General features: G+C 36.1%; 1 protein-coding gene across 1 annotated transcript in view; it reads left to right on the plus strand.

The window, feature by feature from the left end:
* The window catches only part of PLCL2 (phospholipase C like 2), a 108,894-nt gene that overhangs the window by 78,083 nt on the left and 14,119 nt on the right, over window positions 1-16,692 (plus strand). The window contains exon 5 of the mRNA XM_074838505.1: window positions 5,913-5,988. Coding sequence (XP_074694606.1) covers window positions 5,913-5,988 — 76 coding nt within the window. The remainder of the gene's footprint in view (window positions 1-5,912; window positions 5,989-16,692) is intronic.

Consider the following 16,692-nt stretch of genomic DNA (forward strand, 5'->3'; position numbering starts at 1 on the left):
TCGCTCTATATTACCCCTGTTTGGACTTGAGGACCCTTTACTCTTGAAAACTGAGTAACACTGATCTAGTGGTCCTAGCAGTCTCAAGGGTGGTAGGTGTAAGGGTTTTATCACTGCTTACTGAGTTTTGAACTGAGCTTCGTAACATGAACATGAGTCACCTACTTATTAGAAGTCCACTTCTGTTGTTAATGGTGGTGCAGGTTAAAAGTTGGGACGTTTCAGAACGTGTCCACACTGTGGTGTCCACACTGTTAGAATAATTAATTTGATTTCTGAGGTTTAATACAAGTTTAGAATCTGATTTTCTAGTAATTTCCTTCCTTACTGCTTTAACACCATTTTTCTCCAGCAGAAAATCAAAGGCAGTATATATGGTTCAAAACAATCTTTATGCAACTTCAAAGCAAGCTGACCATGGCAGTTGTCACTGACAGGACTATGAACAATTCTGTTGCTTGTTCCAGTGCCACAACAAAAACGCCTTCTGGTGCATTGACATGAAATACTGGACTTCTTGGATACAGTTTATACATCTATTTAATTAGAACTGACCATATTTTGTTTGAGTTCCCAGTACATATAATCGTTCTTGAGAACAGGAGTGTTTATATGCTGTCCCTAACCAGAGTTCCTTTCATTGCTGTTATTGCTTGGGGCAATGGTAGTAACTTCTGACCCTCTCCAGGTCACACACATCATTCGAAATGGTGCAGATACCATTAGCAGTTTATATATTGTAGTTTGGGATGCCCTGTGTTTGGTTTCCTTTTTTATGAAGTGCTATTTGCTATTGGTGCTATTAGTACTATTCTGGATTTAATAAAATGTCTGGAAAATGCAAATTACATTTTTATTACTACTGTTAAGAGCAGTTTGGCCACTGAATACTAAACTGTTTTCAGAAATGGTGTAGTTTGTGGTTTCAGAAGTATATCTAATATGCTGAGATTTGAGATGAAAGGAGAATGTGAGCAGCAATTTTGTGGAGAGAGCCATTTTAATAAAGGTTTGGTTTATACCTACTGTAAGTATGGTTTCAATTTTACTGTTGCAATGTAGGTCTAACAGTATTGGCAACACATATTCACAGATTTCGAAATGTAAATGTGTAGTATGCTTTACTTGCTAAAAATAAAGTTCATCCTTGGTGTTGCAACTCTGTCAGTGAAGGTATTTTCTCTCTCTTGTGTTTCATCAGCCAGACACAGTTTATCATTGGATGGTTTTTCCATTTTAAAATGCAGGTGATGTCTCTTAGTGTGCTACCAAGCAGTTCCACATGCAGGGGAATTAATAAATCCTGGGTTTTTTTAAAGCTTTTTTCACAAGGTCTGTATTCTTTGTTAAATGTGATGTTAAAAATATTTAGGGTTGAGTTCAATTTACATCTTTTCCCTAAGTTGTGGGCATAAACAGAGTGTTCTGTCTTCTACCAGAAGACCTGTCTTCATGAGCCTAGTAGAAATACATGCTAGTCTCAAATACACGCATGAGTACATACATATGTGAGCACTTACGTACATACATAGACATACAAAGTGTTCATAGCACTTTTTCATAAAAGAACAAGAAAACAGACTTAACAGAGCTTTGCAATATAAAAAATAAGCCTAAAGGGTAGTCTAGACATGTATATTCTTTTTAAAATTTTCTGTAACTGTCTCTCTTAATGAGAGACTTCTGTTTTGTTGAGAAAGAGGATAGATACATTTTTTCAGTATATGACTTTTTCATTTGGTTTGTGAAGACACAGTCACATAAGTGGTGAATGGTAGTGTTAGCAACACAGTTCCATCAGTTTGAAGCAAGAATTGTTTTGATTTCTAACCATAGTCATCATGCTTTTTAAGGCAGGGACAATATATAATAGTACAGGTCTCTAATCCTCACTGAAAACTCTGGACTGATAATTTAATGTTTATTTCTAAAACCCCTTAAGAATAAGTATTTTTTTACATCTTTCTTGACATTTGTCCTTTTAGTAGAATTATAGTTTTTCTGATAACTAGGTAAAATGGTTGCATGGTCTAACAAATAGAGTTTGACAAATAGATCAAGCTGTCAGCCTGGCCTCTGCAAAAATGTGATGACTTCAAGGCTCATAAAGCATACCATTCTGCATTTCCCATTTTCCATTGAGAAAAAAAAAAGGGGGGGAGGGGAAGATAGTCCAGTATGTAGTGAGATTGGGGTGGGTTGGGAAGGCAGGAACCGAAGGGAGAGTTGAAGCAATTCCAGCAAGTGTTACACGTTCTGTATTAAAATATATTTGTTGGCTATTTTGAATCTTTACTTCCAGAAAAAATCAACACAGGTTAGAGATGGGAATTAATATTGTAAAAGATTTGCTAGAAAGTATAGCTATTAAACTTCCTATATGTGTTTTTTTCTTGAATAGCATGGGTAATTTGCAATACATTTTTAATGATCAGCTGGTAATTGGTTGTTCCCTATTAGAGTTTGTTTGCATTTCTCTTTCCAGTTTTGTCACTAATAATATTCTCAAAGTTGGCTGTGGTTGGCAAATACCTGCTTATTGATTGGCTTGTTCAGTATAGATGAGTCTAATATATACTTGACTCTACTTGATCTTTCTGCTCAATTTCCACAGTTTATCTGCCTTCAGAATTTCATTCTGCTGCAGTCATACTGTTTTTCACACTGAAACTCCTGCTTACTCATAATTTTCTACTTCGCTTTTATACCACATGCACACATACATACAAGTATCATTTGAATCAGGCTAATTTTCTTTTTAGATATAACCATTTGTACTCAGTTGTTCCATATGCTGTGTCTACCAGAAGTCTTTCAGTCTCTGTTAATATCTACATGAATGTTTTCGTGATGTTATAATTTTGGCTTGAACACCAGAAAGAATTTATATGTTCAAATACTACATAAGAGTCATTTAACAAATAGCTGAATACATACTAAAAGGTGACTGCATGGTGAAGAGCAATACAAGACTGAAATGATAGTGAACTAATACTATTACTTTATTAATCAAACACAACTAAAAGGTGAAACCTGCTCATGCACACAGCATAGTGCTCCATTATTTCCTTAGTGAAGGACATCAACAAAATTGGGGTGTAGTGTAATATTGATTGAATGATAGTGGCAATCAACAGCTGAATTATAGCTCAGACAGTTTTGCTTTGTGGTGCTGTTAATCTTAAATTCAGCTTTGTATGTATTTTATAGACCAAAGTTAAAGAAAGTAACTGTTACTGGCCCTGGTAATATAAAAATTGGTATTAGAATGATTTCTGTCACATGAAATGCATTGACATTTTTTTCAAAAGTTGCAAAGGGAGTGTTGCTTTTGATCTGAGAGTATTTAGGCAAAGCAACTTTCCATACCAAAACTGTGAAATATTAAATCTGCACGTTATTATAAATTCTTCTTCAATGTTAGCCTTGTTGTGATGAAAGAGCCATAATACAGCCATTAGTTTCATTTCTTTTCATCTGCAGAACTAGTGCAACTTTCTTACTTTGTCAATACAGAAAGTAAACAAAGAAGCAGTCATGTAAGCATTTTTTATTAATCTTTGAATTCTCATGTCTGAAAATCAGTGCAGTGTCTCAGTAAGTTTTCTAATCTACTGAGACCTGTTCTCTACTATTTCTGAATTATCAGATGTGCATGTAGAATGTATTGTATGAAGGAAGCAGAGCAGACAGAGATATTCTCTCTCTGAAAAGGACATAACTGAGATGACTTAGAAATTAGATTATTATACACATGGGGTCAGGAACACAGAATAGACTAACATAGGGCAGTTGCAGTATTTCATACAGTTCCTCCAGAACAAATACCTTGCATAGGCAGCACAATTGGTTTCGCTCTGCTATGAACTCCAGTCAGAAGGGTTCTCAGGTGAAAGGATTCTTATTAACAGTAGCCTTTATTATTGTGTATTAGCATCCCGACAAAACAAGAGCCATACATGCTCAGCATTTAATTTTTCAAGGTGATTTTCAATACCTCAGTGGAGGATGCTTTACAATATCCTTTCAGCTAGTTAGCAAAATAACATCAGTTATTGGAAGTATATTCGTAATTCGAGTCAACTGTGTTTTGGCTTTCTTCATTTAAGTGCATTACAGAAGCAAATGTGTTACACATATTGAAACACATAAAATCCTTGACTTTCAAGCAAACTTATAGTGGCTTTATTTCAATTTCTGAATACTGTTTTAAAGGCCGAATAGTAATGAAACATAGTGAAATGCAGCTTTCTCCTTGACACATCAGGAATAGTCAGTTTGCAGTGCTCCCTGTAGAAGCCTATCTGAAAGAAATATAGTATTCTCTTATTTAGGTATGCTTCTCTTCAAAATAGTTGTCTTCAATTTATTACACCTAATTATTAATTGACAGAATTCTATTTATAGTCGGTTTTTGCTTGAATGAATATTGATACTTATATTCAAAGAACAATCCAGTTAAAAATGGGTATTGAAGTTTAGCAACCTGATCAAGTTATTTTTTTCTCATTTATTATAATTTCATTTTTTTTTTTTAAACTAACAATATAAATCAGGGTAAACAGATACAGGTTAATCAGGATGTGAAGATAAATTAAATTATCCAGTACAATGACCTCCACATACTTTAAAGTTGCTTGTTCATAGATGGTTTATATGTAGCAAAAACATGGAATTGCAGGTTTTGCATAATTTTCTTTATCATTTTCAGTTGTAGTTATAGAAACAGAACTAGAATTATTTTTGAATGCTTTGTAATTTACATAAACCAGATTTTTGTGTAGCTAGAAATAATAGAAGTCTGTAGAGCAGCTTACATCTTTGCGTATGTTTTTCCTCCTTGCTTGCACACTTGCCATCATCAAAAATCTGAGGCTTACTTGCCTGCTTCTCCAAATTGATTTATGCCTCGGAGCAATGTTCACAAAAACAGCCTCAATGTTATCCAGCTGGAGAAGGCTCCTTTTAATATGTGTGAGGAAGGACTACCATAGTCATGCCTCTTAAAGTATTATTTCTCTGAGGAAAAGTCTTAGGACTGAGGAAAAGAGGTTTGGTTTTGGTTTTTTTCCATAACATGGAACATTCCTGCTCATAACAGCAGTTTTGGTCTCCAAAGGAAAAGACATGAACACCCACATAAGTAACATGTCAGACTTCAGTCATTGTTTTAGTGACAAGAAATCTGTCTGCTTGAGTGGATACCAAAGATGTCAGTGGGTAAGGTGTGAAACAAAGTCATTACTTCTCAAGACATACTCTAGGCTGAAAAATCTGCACGGTTACATCTTAATTGGTGTGCTTTCAGCTGAGCTTCCATGAAAGGCATTTTGTTTAGAAAGATCAAGTAAAGGAATAATTTATTTTTCCTTATCCTCCAGTACCAGCCTCGAGTGATTTGTTTTCCTCCATAGAGTGTTGTTTCATACATATGTACAGGTCAAGCCACAGAAAGGGAAAATATAGAGGAACAAATCTGGAAAAGCAATGGGATGATCCCTAGGAAAAAGGAAGCACTGGGTGGTGAGTGGTCATCATCCTGAATGTCGGAGTGAGTGAGGAAGAGGAAACCTGCATCCAGGTTATCTCATCCAAGCCACCAAAAGTGAATGACCTGGTAAATAGTTGTATAATTTCCACTTGCTTTGATAGGCAATGAATTACGGAGTAGACATTTTACTTCGGTGTTCACAGATCCCAGCCCAAAACCATCATATTTCTTTATGTCTTTACGCCACATTTAGAGCACTTCTCTGCCTGGTCATGAACAGGAAAATGAATGTATTCATTATGTTAACAACAAATATTAGATTATTGATTTGAGTTCAAATTTAAGCATCTTTTACAGATCAAAAATTTTCAGTAAAAATTGAATTTTACTGATATTTGTATATATTTTATTTTCTCTACAGATGATTCAGACCATCAGGACTCTAGTTGAAAATACAGATAGCTTATATGAGAAGATAGTACAGTGTCAGAAAGCAGGTAAGTACAAGATGTTTTTTAAAAATGTTGTAAAGAACTTACTGCATTTTTCTTTATTTCCCAAAATTTTTGATCGAGTTTATTTATTCAACTGTGTTCAACCAAATAAGACATTGTAATTTAGGCATGTACAATAACAGTGAAAAGGACATTTCAAATCATAGAAATAAAAGATCCATAGAATTACAGCTTGTCTTTGGAAATCATGAGCATTTTATATATGGACAGTAGCTTGTCAATATAGTCATTTCCACAAATGCAAACATAAGATTGCAGGAAAGAAAGTTGAATAGTCTTCCTTCACAATGAAATCTTTTAACCATTTGCTCCGATCTCTTTTACTACATGAGAACTTTTCCTCTTTTGTCATGGTAGGCTTAATGTCTTCAAGAGCTTTGGTGAAGTACCTTGCCTTCTGATAATTATGTGACAGTAGTTCAGAAATTTAGTCCCTGCGTTTCTCTAGATCTATTGGGTGGATAGTCTCTGGTTCTGCTGATATGTTACTGTTTCATCTATTCAGAATAAAACTGGTTTTGCAGACAATTACATGTATCTTCTGTGGCAGGCTTTTCAAACCACATGGATACAGAAAGTCCGTTTTTTTAAACTTTGTTATGGCCTATTGGTCCCACAAGATACTCTGGAATTTTTCCTGTTTCTGATACATATTTGAAACAGATTGTGTAGTTAGTTCTTAATCCCTTCACAAAGTGCCTCTTTTTCATCTGATATATTGTAATGTTTTTTTCATTTGAACATGACTTTGAGTTTTGAAGGATTCCTTCTTATTTTGAATAGCATCTCTGACCTTGCTGTTTGATCATGCTTGTTTTCTTTTGGTCTTTCTTAAGTATTTTTTAAACAACATCACAAATTTACTCAGAGTAGTGATGCATCACATTTTGCATCAGAAACAGGGAAGTCTTCTGGGGAGTCAGTCAAAGTGTCTACGACCATGTCTTGCGTGACTCAATCGGAACAAAAGCTTTTTATGTACAAATACATTTTTATCTATCTGATATTCAGCATCCTGCTGCTCCCATCATCTTCCATGATTTTCTTCCATTCTTTGATCTGCTTCTGTGCTCTCCTATAAATTTAATTCTCTTTTCTTCATTCTCTTTTCCTGAAAAGAAAAAAAATAGTGCTCTTCCACCCTCACCCTTCCTTTACAAACTCTTTTTTGTTAGCAGTGTCTTCCAACTCAGATCATCAGCAGGAAGGCTTACCCACTCTGAATTTCTACATCTCCCCTTTATTCACAGCATGTATTCCTCAGGCTCTGTGAACTTTAGTGAAAAGATAGAACTGTCAAAATACTTGAAAATTTTAATTTGTCCTGTTTACTTCAAGCTGTCAAGCATAAATAATCATAAATACTATGAGTGACAAAATACTGTTTCACATATCTTGTTGGTAGATGCAGAGATTTAGCTAAAATACCAAACTCAAAAGATATGCTGCCATAAGGACATTATCACGTACACTTGTATGCTTACTTCTTGAATCATCTCCCATTTTTGTGGTGATAGTGTGCCATATTTTTTTAGCTTCATCAGTATCTCAAGCAGTTTAGATCCTTGGTTAGAGGTAAGACAAAAGCTAATTGCCTGTTTTACCTCATATTTTAGAATTGTTGCCCTTCAGAAAAGATTGCTTTCTACTAGCTCATACAGATTCCAGTAAGCTTCTGTATGTCTGATTTTCTTGAGTCTTAAAACCTTATTTTACATGAAGTGTAGCTCGGTCCAAGAATCCTTTGTTTAAGAATGCTAAAGACTTAAAGCAGAGATTTTGATCTCATTTAAACGAGAAACCTCCAGCATGGTGACATAAGGCTAAGTATGGATTATGTAATAGATCCTGCTATTTAGGGCAGCTTTAGCCCTGCAGGGTCAAGGTACTCTTTAAGATGAATGAGCTGAATTGAATTACCTTTTAATATCAATGGTTTTCAAAGATTTTCTTATGACTAATTGATGTCATGCTATCGGTAGATGCCACTCTATTTAATTCTGAATAAAAGATCATACGTTTTCCTATGTAGTTTCTTGATAAGGAAAAAGCGAAATTATGCCTTTGTCTGGACTTTTTTTGTTATGTGGCTCAAAGAGTGAAAAAGCTACTAAAATAAGAAGAAATACTCAAGCTGCCAATGAGGAGTAAATTTTTGTTGCCATGAATGGGCTTATAAGAGAATTCTGTTAAATAGACAAAGTGGAATCGCTCTATTGAACCATTTTCTAACTTAAGTTTAATAATAAGACTTCTGGCCTCCTTTAAAATTCAGAACTAATTTTAAAATAAATGCACCATTATTTTTTACTTAGGTTGATGGCCTATTGAATAAGCAAAGATATGATTCTCGAGATGGCTTTTTTAAGATTTCAGGGTCTTTGCTATTAATATTCTCTAAGAGCATTTAACTGTAAACTTCTCTACTCATTTTGGTTCTTTAAACCATATAAAAAAAACTTACTTGTTTTCTTCATATCAGCTTATTAATTTCAGCTCATCACATTCTGTTCTTAATTAAATAGTTACTGAAAGCATTTTAGATACATTAACTGATGAAAAGATAAGGGAACATAATATTGCTTTGGTTTCCACTGTATTTCTCATTCTTTAACAGAATTAAGAAAAAAATCTGCATCCCTTCAGAAAGATCGCAGTGTCATTTATTTTGTTGCTATTAAGCCAGCTAAAGATTCTGCAAGAAAATAGAATGTAGGTGCTAAAGGGAATTTAAAGATAATCTAGTCCATCCCCTTAATCTGTTAAAGACCTAAAATGCTCTGTATCTACAGTAAAGAATTTGAATGTCCAGGTCACCTTACTCCATTCCTAGCCTCCTTTGACCCAACTCACATCATTCTTGTACTTCTCTTTTGAATCTTCCACTGCATTCTTTTTCTTTATAGTTTAAATACCTCCTGAGCTCATCACTGGTTGAAAGAGAGAACCACAGCTTAGGAATTTGTTTTGGTGTTCAGCAGTGGGAGCTCAAAAGGACATGTGATATTCCAAGTATTCATTAAATGATCAGGGGGGGCAAATAATGAGTGAACACAGTTTGCTGGTGACAAAGAATCATTGAACATAATCAAATGTAAATATGACTGTGAAATCTGGTGACGCTGAGAATTATAAAATAATGTGTGAAATTTAACATCAGTAAGGGCAAATTAATGTGTGTAGGGGAAAAAGTAGCCTCAACAATACCTACAAGAAATGGTCTCTAAGGTTTCAGTTTTAATTCAGGAAATGAAGTTATTGTATGCAGTTTTAACAGTGTCAGTTTACTGCTAATGTCATGCAGAAGTATGCATTCCAGCACCATGTGCTGATAATTCAGATAGCTTTTTTCTGTGTGGTTTTAGAGGTATAACCTGCCACAGTCATCTGTGCAGCTAGAACTCTTGTTCAGGTTCTTATCTTCTGGGATCTCAGCTATGCTGTCCTTTTCTCTGAGTTTGACTGTTACAGTTTTGCTTTATGTACGTCATTTTCCTGGCTGTTGTTTTGATGATGTCTGTCCCTATGTTAATTTCTATACTTTTCCCTCATTGAACATGAGGACTGAGATGCTTTTACTTTTCTTGTGTTTACTCATTTGCTAGAAAGTTTCCACTACCTGATAGATTGTCACCCGTTGTCATGCTTTCCATCATGTTGTCCCACAGGCTGATGGTAAACATCCACCAGGCTACTTCCTTTGAATTGTTTTTTAAAATTATCCCACAATTAGAGCTAGATTGACACATGTCCTCCTACCACCTTAACCAAAATAGTTTTCGTTGCTTCCTTGTACTCCCCACTCTTTCTTTATCCATCTGTTCTCTTTTTTTCTCATACTTTGATTTTAAGTTGTTGGAGCAGGGACATTATTTATTCTATCTGTACAGTGACTAAAACAGTAGGGACTTAGTTTATTAAATAATGCAAGTAGTAAAAGACATAAAATTAGTACATTTTCTAACAGGTACTCCAAAGCAGCCCTTCAGCAGTGTCAGAGACAGGATACAGCTTCAAGAATAGGGCTTATCCAGCCATTCTGGATGCTGTCAAAGATAAGCACGGTGCACAATATCCATTGGGATATGTCTGAGTTGCACGCAGAAAAAGATTAGGATGATGGCCACACAAGCACTGTAAATACTTCTAGTTGAAAATTAAAATAATAAAACCAATTTTCTTCAAATAGCTACAACTCTCAGTTCCCCACTGGTGCTGCTTAAGCTTTTCAGCAAAATGACAGGTTTATTGAGCTGTTTCTTTTACTATTTATTCCTGTTATTTGCATTCTAAATTGTTTTTTGACTTAGGGTCCACCAAAACAAAGCATGCAAGATGCAGAAAAAGTAACATTGTATGTTATATGTTATGTAAAGGTTAGATAATCCATTAAGAGAGGAAAAGAAATTGATGTAATTAAATCTTGAGAAGCACTTTTGACTGGGTATATAGGCATGCAATTGAGTTTTTCTTCAAACAGTGAGAAGAAATGACTAGATCAGTTGTTCCCAACATTTCTGTAGTTATCTCTGACTTGAAAGAGAATTTGCGGTGTTCATGGTCTGGATACTGTGGAGTTTATACAAGTTCAGCAGAACTTGTTTATCCATGTCTTCTGAATTACTGCCTTTCATCAGCAAGTCTTGACTTTTGTTTAGAAGCCACTGCATTTAAACTCTGGTTTCGTATGTAGGGAGTGAAGAAATGCTGCTTTATCTGTTACCATTGGGCTTCATAACTGAACAATATTTAATGTGTTTGACTGCATCAGTAGGACATGCTGATCTTCAAGTTAAATCTTAGAATTGGATCCTTTAGTATATTTTTCATGAGGTTCACTGTTAAAAGTAAACAATCTACAATATTTACCACATCGCATAAACTCTAGCATCACCTGTTGTGACTAAATCAGCACTCTTGAGGCCCCTCTCAGCCAGTCTCCATTCTTCTGTTTTCTCCTTGATCCCATTTTTTCTAAGCCAGCTATCAAATAAACTCCTTTCTCCACACTTGTCACAACATCATTTTGAAGGTTTATTAGCACAATAGCCTGTCTCTGATAGTTAAGGAAAGGTGTCAATAAAGGGCATATTCGGGGCAATCCTTTTCTTTATATGTCTCTTAACTTTCTTTCTGTATTCAGTCCATCATTTTACCTCTTTATTTCCTTTCCCCTTTTAGTCTATCTGCTCCATTTTTTCTTCCTATTTGTCCCTTTTCCTCAAGCAACTCCATTAACTATCTCCAGGTGCAGCTCCGTAGCAGCTCAGGTTATACTGTCATTGCCTATACTCCCTGGCTCTGTAACCCTGTTTTCCTGTGCCTTGAATATTCTTGAAGCCACGTTTTACGGGGGTGGGGGCAGAGGGAAATGAAGAATTGCACTTAGATCAACTTAGGTAGCATTGGTGAATAGATGATCTTTTTTTTTCTTTCTCTTCAAATGTCTCTCTCCATTGTTAATCACACTAGTCATACACCGTATTTTTCATATATTGGTCCTTGTAGATAGCTCACTGTAATACCTTGGATGGTGTTGGTTTTTTAGGGAATCTGATATATTCTGCACTAGAGTGGATGGTTCCTAGGATGCATCTCCCATACTTCCTAGATGTTCTTAATGATCTCACTTGCTGCTCAGGGCAAACACTTAAACTAACAGACTTTTTTATTGTTCTCCTGAGTTTTCCCCTTCACATGAAGCCTTTTCTTTCCTACTGTTAATGAGTTCTAGCTCAGCAAAAGGTCAGATCGTGTTAATGATGACTATGTAGAGGTACATGTTCAACTTTCAGCAACCTCAGTGAGCAAAAATGATTGGAAAATTTGATTATGTACTGGAAATCACAGTAAAGTTGTTAAGAGGTTAAAATAGAATTCTTGATTTTAAATAGCCTTTCCCAGTACAGAAGTATCTACAAAATTATTATATTACCTTGTTGTTTCATATTTTTTGCATTCTACCTGCTAAAATGATTAAAGATGCAAGATTAATTATATCTCTTAAGCTATAGCGAAGTATACTAGAGTGCACAAATACAGCAGACATTTTATGTACTAAGATCAACTCAAAGGCTACACTGTTATTCTAAATACAATCTAATCCAGAACAGTAGGAAAGGATGAGGAGTCCCTTTATTCCCCCATTGGACTATCTGTATCTACATGTGACAACATAACTAGTACAACAGCTGCTGACTGAAACTAATCAACAGTTCCAACCTCTCCATAGATGTGGGTTAAAAAAACCCCAGAGTTAGTGAAGTGTTATAATCAGGGTGGTTGAAAGACAAATTTTGTAATATATGTTATTAGCTAAAGTGCTGAAAAGTTGAACAGACTTTCAGATACACGTTCTCCTTCATATTTTAAACAGTAGCAACTAACAATAACAATTACAGGTTGGGGAAATGGCTCTGGGTTTAACTAATTGTGTTAATCAGGCAATTTGAAAGAAAAAGTTACCCACCTTCTCTGGAGCAGAAAGTGATATTAAAGAAAGGAGAAGTTTTTCTCCTTGATCCTGTGGAAGTGAAAGAGATAATAATTACTATTGCCAATGAAACAACATGGGCTAGGCAGGATCTGAAGACTGAGAGAAATTATAATGTGCCATAAATCAATGTGTTTATTAAATCTGCTTTCTAGCATGCAATAAAATCAGAATCTTTTTTCCTTAGACTTTCATTGATCTCTCTTGAGGATCAAGGCTGATAAATAAAAGATGGAAACAGCAGTATGTGGAAAAAATCCTCTCCCTTGTAGTTCTGTGTTTCTGCCCTTTATTGACATCATTAATTCATTCTCCTACATGGTAATGCCTTAAATTCACCCACATTCAGAAATGTAGTCTGTCTTCATGGAGTAGTGTCCTTATGGATGAAAGTTTTCCCTGCATTGGGGGTGGATACCAAGAGTTGTCTTTTCAGAGCAAATGTTTTAATATGTGAAGTCCTGGTTTTCTGTGTATTTTGTAGGACTGCTGTTTTGGAGGTATACAGAAAGTGTTGGTGTGTGTGTTTTATGTGTTTCATAGCTTGATATGCATTTTGTTGACTTTGGTGTCTAGGTGGTTAATGTCACATAGGGGTGTTCTTGAAAGTGTTTGAGGAAGGTGGAGCTGGTTACTCAACTCCTGGAAGTAACCGAGTTTTAATTAAATCAAGTTCAGATGTCACAGATGTCCTCTTTGTAACTTCATAACAGCAAAAGCTTGGTGCTGCAGCTATTTGAATCTCTTCTGGCAGTGGTTCCTTAAGAAGTTGGTGACCATTTTATGTATTAAGTGGTCCCCCAGCATTAAAGAAAGTGTCTTACATTGAAAGCTGAGTTACTGTGATTGCGTGTGGAACTGAATGAGTCTGTATTGGAAGACTCAATACTAATTTAGTCCTTGCAGAGAGGATGGCTTTCGACTGGCTGTGATGCCATTGTCGTTTCGGATAAGAAGGTTATCTCAGGCATAGAATTTGGCTTTGTTACTTTTAAAGAATAAAAGGGCAGCAGGCACCAAAATGTATTTTTAACCATCTAAGTAGAAGCTGTCCGTGGCTGGCTGTGTCCGGGAAACATTTCCCCTTACTATGTAGATACTCCACGTTGCCAAAGAAGTTGAAAAAATTAAATACTGAACTAATGTAGCTAATGTATTATTTCATCAAGTATTAATCTCAATATTTTGATTGCAAATAATTCAGACCTGACGCTTCTTGAAGCTGAAGCACAGCACATTCAGAATCTGCAAAGAAATTCTGATTCTTTAGTTATGACGTAAAATATTTTAGGTGACCTCAGTGGGGAGTAGGTGCTTGGAAGTACTTGAGGATCTAATCCTAGCTCCTGTTAAGACTCGAGTTTTCGCAGTTAGTAGTGATCCTTAGGTAATACAGAGGTGCTCTAACTATTAATGTGTTAAGGTTCATTTTAAATCTTTATGTGAAGAGTGTTGTGTAAGCAAAATATGTGATAATTTACAAGTATAGTAACTTTTGTTGCTTCTCTAACATGATTTATTTGTTTTATTGTTGATGTGATCTGGTAGCCAGACTCCTTTCCCAATCACTTTTAAGAGGAAGTGTTTGTGAGGTTGAAATACCTGTTTAAGGAGTATAATCTGAAATAAAATATTAAGAAGCATATTTAATGCTGTAAAAAATCAAAGCCCTGGCTTTCAAATATGTGGCCAAGTGTAGCAGTTGTATGTGCAGATTAAACATTTATGTGGAAATGAGTACTTACAGCTTAAATTATTTCCTAGAATTATTTACTTTCCTGTATTACCATTTAACCTACGCAGTGTAGGAAGAAATATTTTAATGTATAAAGTAATTTCCTGGATTTTTTTTTCTGGAAAATAAGAAATCTGTGTATGCAAATTATTCACAGAAACTTTGTAAGCATTCAAGATGAGTGTACATAGTAATTGAGCTGCAGTATGTGGTAACCTAATCAAGAGCTGTATGGTATTTTCCTTCCATTTTAAAAATATTTGAAGTTTTAATTCATTTTTGTTACTTATTTATTACTCTTGAAAAGTATTTTGTTTGCTTTTAAGTCAAAGTGCTCTACCAAGAATGAAATAAAATATATTTGGCTTGACTGAAGTCAGGTGCTTACTGCAGTATTATCAGTGTGTATTTTATATAGGTATAGACAAATATTCTTTGCTACCCATTTCATATTAGGCCTACACAGTATATACATTTATTGCCAAAGTTTTACCATTGTGCTATTTCATTGATAAAGTTCTTTGTTAAGAGAAAAAAACCTATACCAGGACGAGCCCACCTGCTGTGCAGTCACGTCTCAGCTAGGTTGTAAATCATGCTCTTGGCAAGAAAGCTTTCATCAAAGAAAACAAATGAGAATGTCAAGTAGAAATTTGGCTTTAGAAATACAGTATAGCTAGTGTTGTGTTCGTTGTTTTGCTAAGGATTCCTTGAAAAATGAGTATCTCAACTCTCAGTTAAAGGAAAGGTGTGAATTTATTTCCTATAAACTGAGGTTGTATGCCAGGCAACTTCTCTTTTCCTCATGCTGCTTGAAGTTGTTGAAAAGGGGGAGAAAAGAATTGTTCATAAATTTTCAGAAGAGCATCTTGAATGGTAGGGTATTCCCAGGAGGCATGAAGAAGTGTTAAAGACATCTAATGGATTCCAGGGTTGAGGGTGAGGGTCTGAGAGAATGAAAAGCTGAGACAATCACGAAATTCAAACTAAACTAATCAACATTCACTGGAGAATGTGATTCGTCACTGAAGGGGATAATAATTACTTGGAAATACAGAAGGATTGCTTATGAGAATGCTTTAAAAAATAATTGTACTGCAGAGGAGAAGGATATGCTGTGAAATCTTTAATTATGATTGAGAAAATTTGTTGGCAGTGTTTTGTTCAGTTTAAAAACTTGCTACTGAATCATGCTATTGCTGTTTTGTTACGTATATTACAGTGTATTTACATGACTTAAAATAGTTGGAGTGAATATATCACTGAAAAGCTGCCCTCTAACATGGAAGACTTGAATCAGATTATGAAAGTTGGAAGTGTTTTTGTTTTGCAAGCACTTAGGAAATCATATGACTTCTGTCAGTATCCCTTACTTACTGTGGAGCAGGGGTGACCAGACTTCTTAGTGCAGTTTATGCAAAATAAGTGCCCTAATATTCCACAAGCAGAAACTCAGAAGGGAATCAAGTAATAACATTTGAAACCTCACCACACTGTCATAAGCAGTGGAGTTTCCACAGTTTAACAAGTTAAAGAAGGGTAAAAACTAGGACCAGACCAGTCAGCCTCACTTCAATCCCTGGGAAGGTGGTGAAGTAAATCCTCTTGGAAACCATTTCCAAACACATGAAGGACAAGAAGGTGACTGGAGAAAGTCAGCATGGATTTACAGAGGGGAAATCAGGCTTAACCAGCCTGACAGCCTTCTACAATGAGGTGACCGCCTTTGATGGAGGAGGGGAAAGCAGTGAGTGCTTTTTATTTTGACTTTACTGAGGCTTTCAACACTGTCTCTCGTAACATCCTCACAGACAAACTAAGGAAGTAAATAGAGGCCAGGTGAGCGGGCAGTGAGGTGGACTGAAAACCAGCTGACCGGCCAGGCTCAAAGCATTGTGATCAGCAGCATCAAGTCCACCTAGGGGACAGTGACTAGTGGTGTGCCCCAGGGGTTGATACTGGCACTACTGCTGTTTAAACATTTTCATTTATCACCTGGATGATGGGGCAAAGTGCATCCTCACCAAGTTGGCAGAAGATACGAAACTTGGAGGAGGTTGGAAACAGCAGGTAGTTGTGCTGCTACTCAGAGGGATTTTGACAAGCTGGGTAAGCGGGCTGACGGGATCCCCATGAAAAGGGTTCAGCAAAGGGAAGTGCCGAGTCCTGTACCTGGAGAGCAATGACCACGTGCACGCCCCAGTGCAGGCTGGAGGCTAAGTGGCTGGAAAGCAGCTTCAGAGAAAAGGACCTGGGTGTCCTGGTGGACAAGAAGTTGCGGCAAGGTCACATCTGCAGTGCTGCATACAGGTCTGGACTCCCAGGTACAAGAGACACACGGGCGTATTGGTGAGGGCCCAGCAAGGGCCACAGAGGTGATTCATGAATGGACTGGAGCATCTTTCACATGAAGAGAGACTGAGAGAGCTGGGACTGTTCAGCCTGGAGCAGAGAAGGC

The sequence above is a fragment of the Strix aluco genome, chromosome 1 (assembly GCF_031877795.1).
Source record: "Strix aluco isolate bStrAlu1 chromosome 1, bStrAlu1.hap1, whole genome shotgun sequence".
Taxonomy (NCBI): domain Eukaryota; kingdom Metazoa; phylum Chordata; class Aves; order Strigiformes; family Strigidae; genus Strix; species Strix aluco.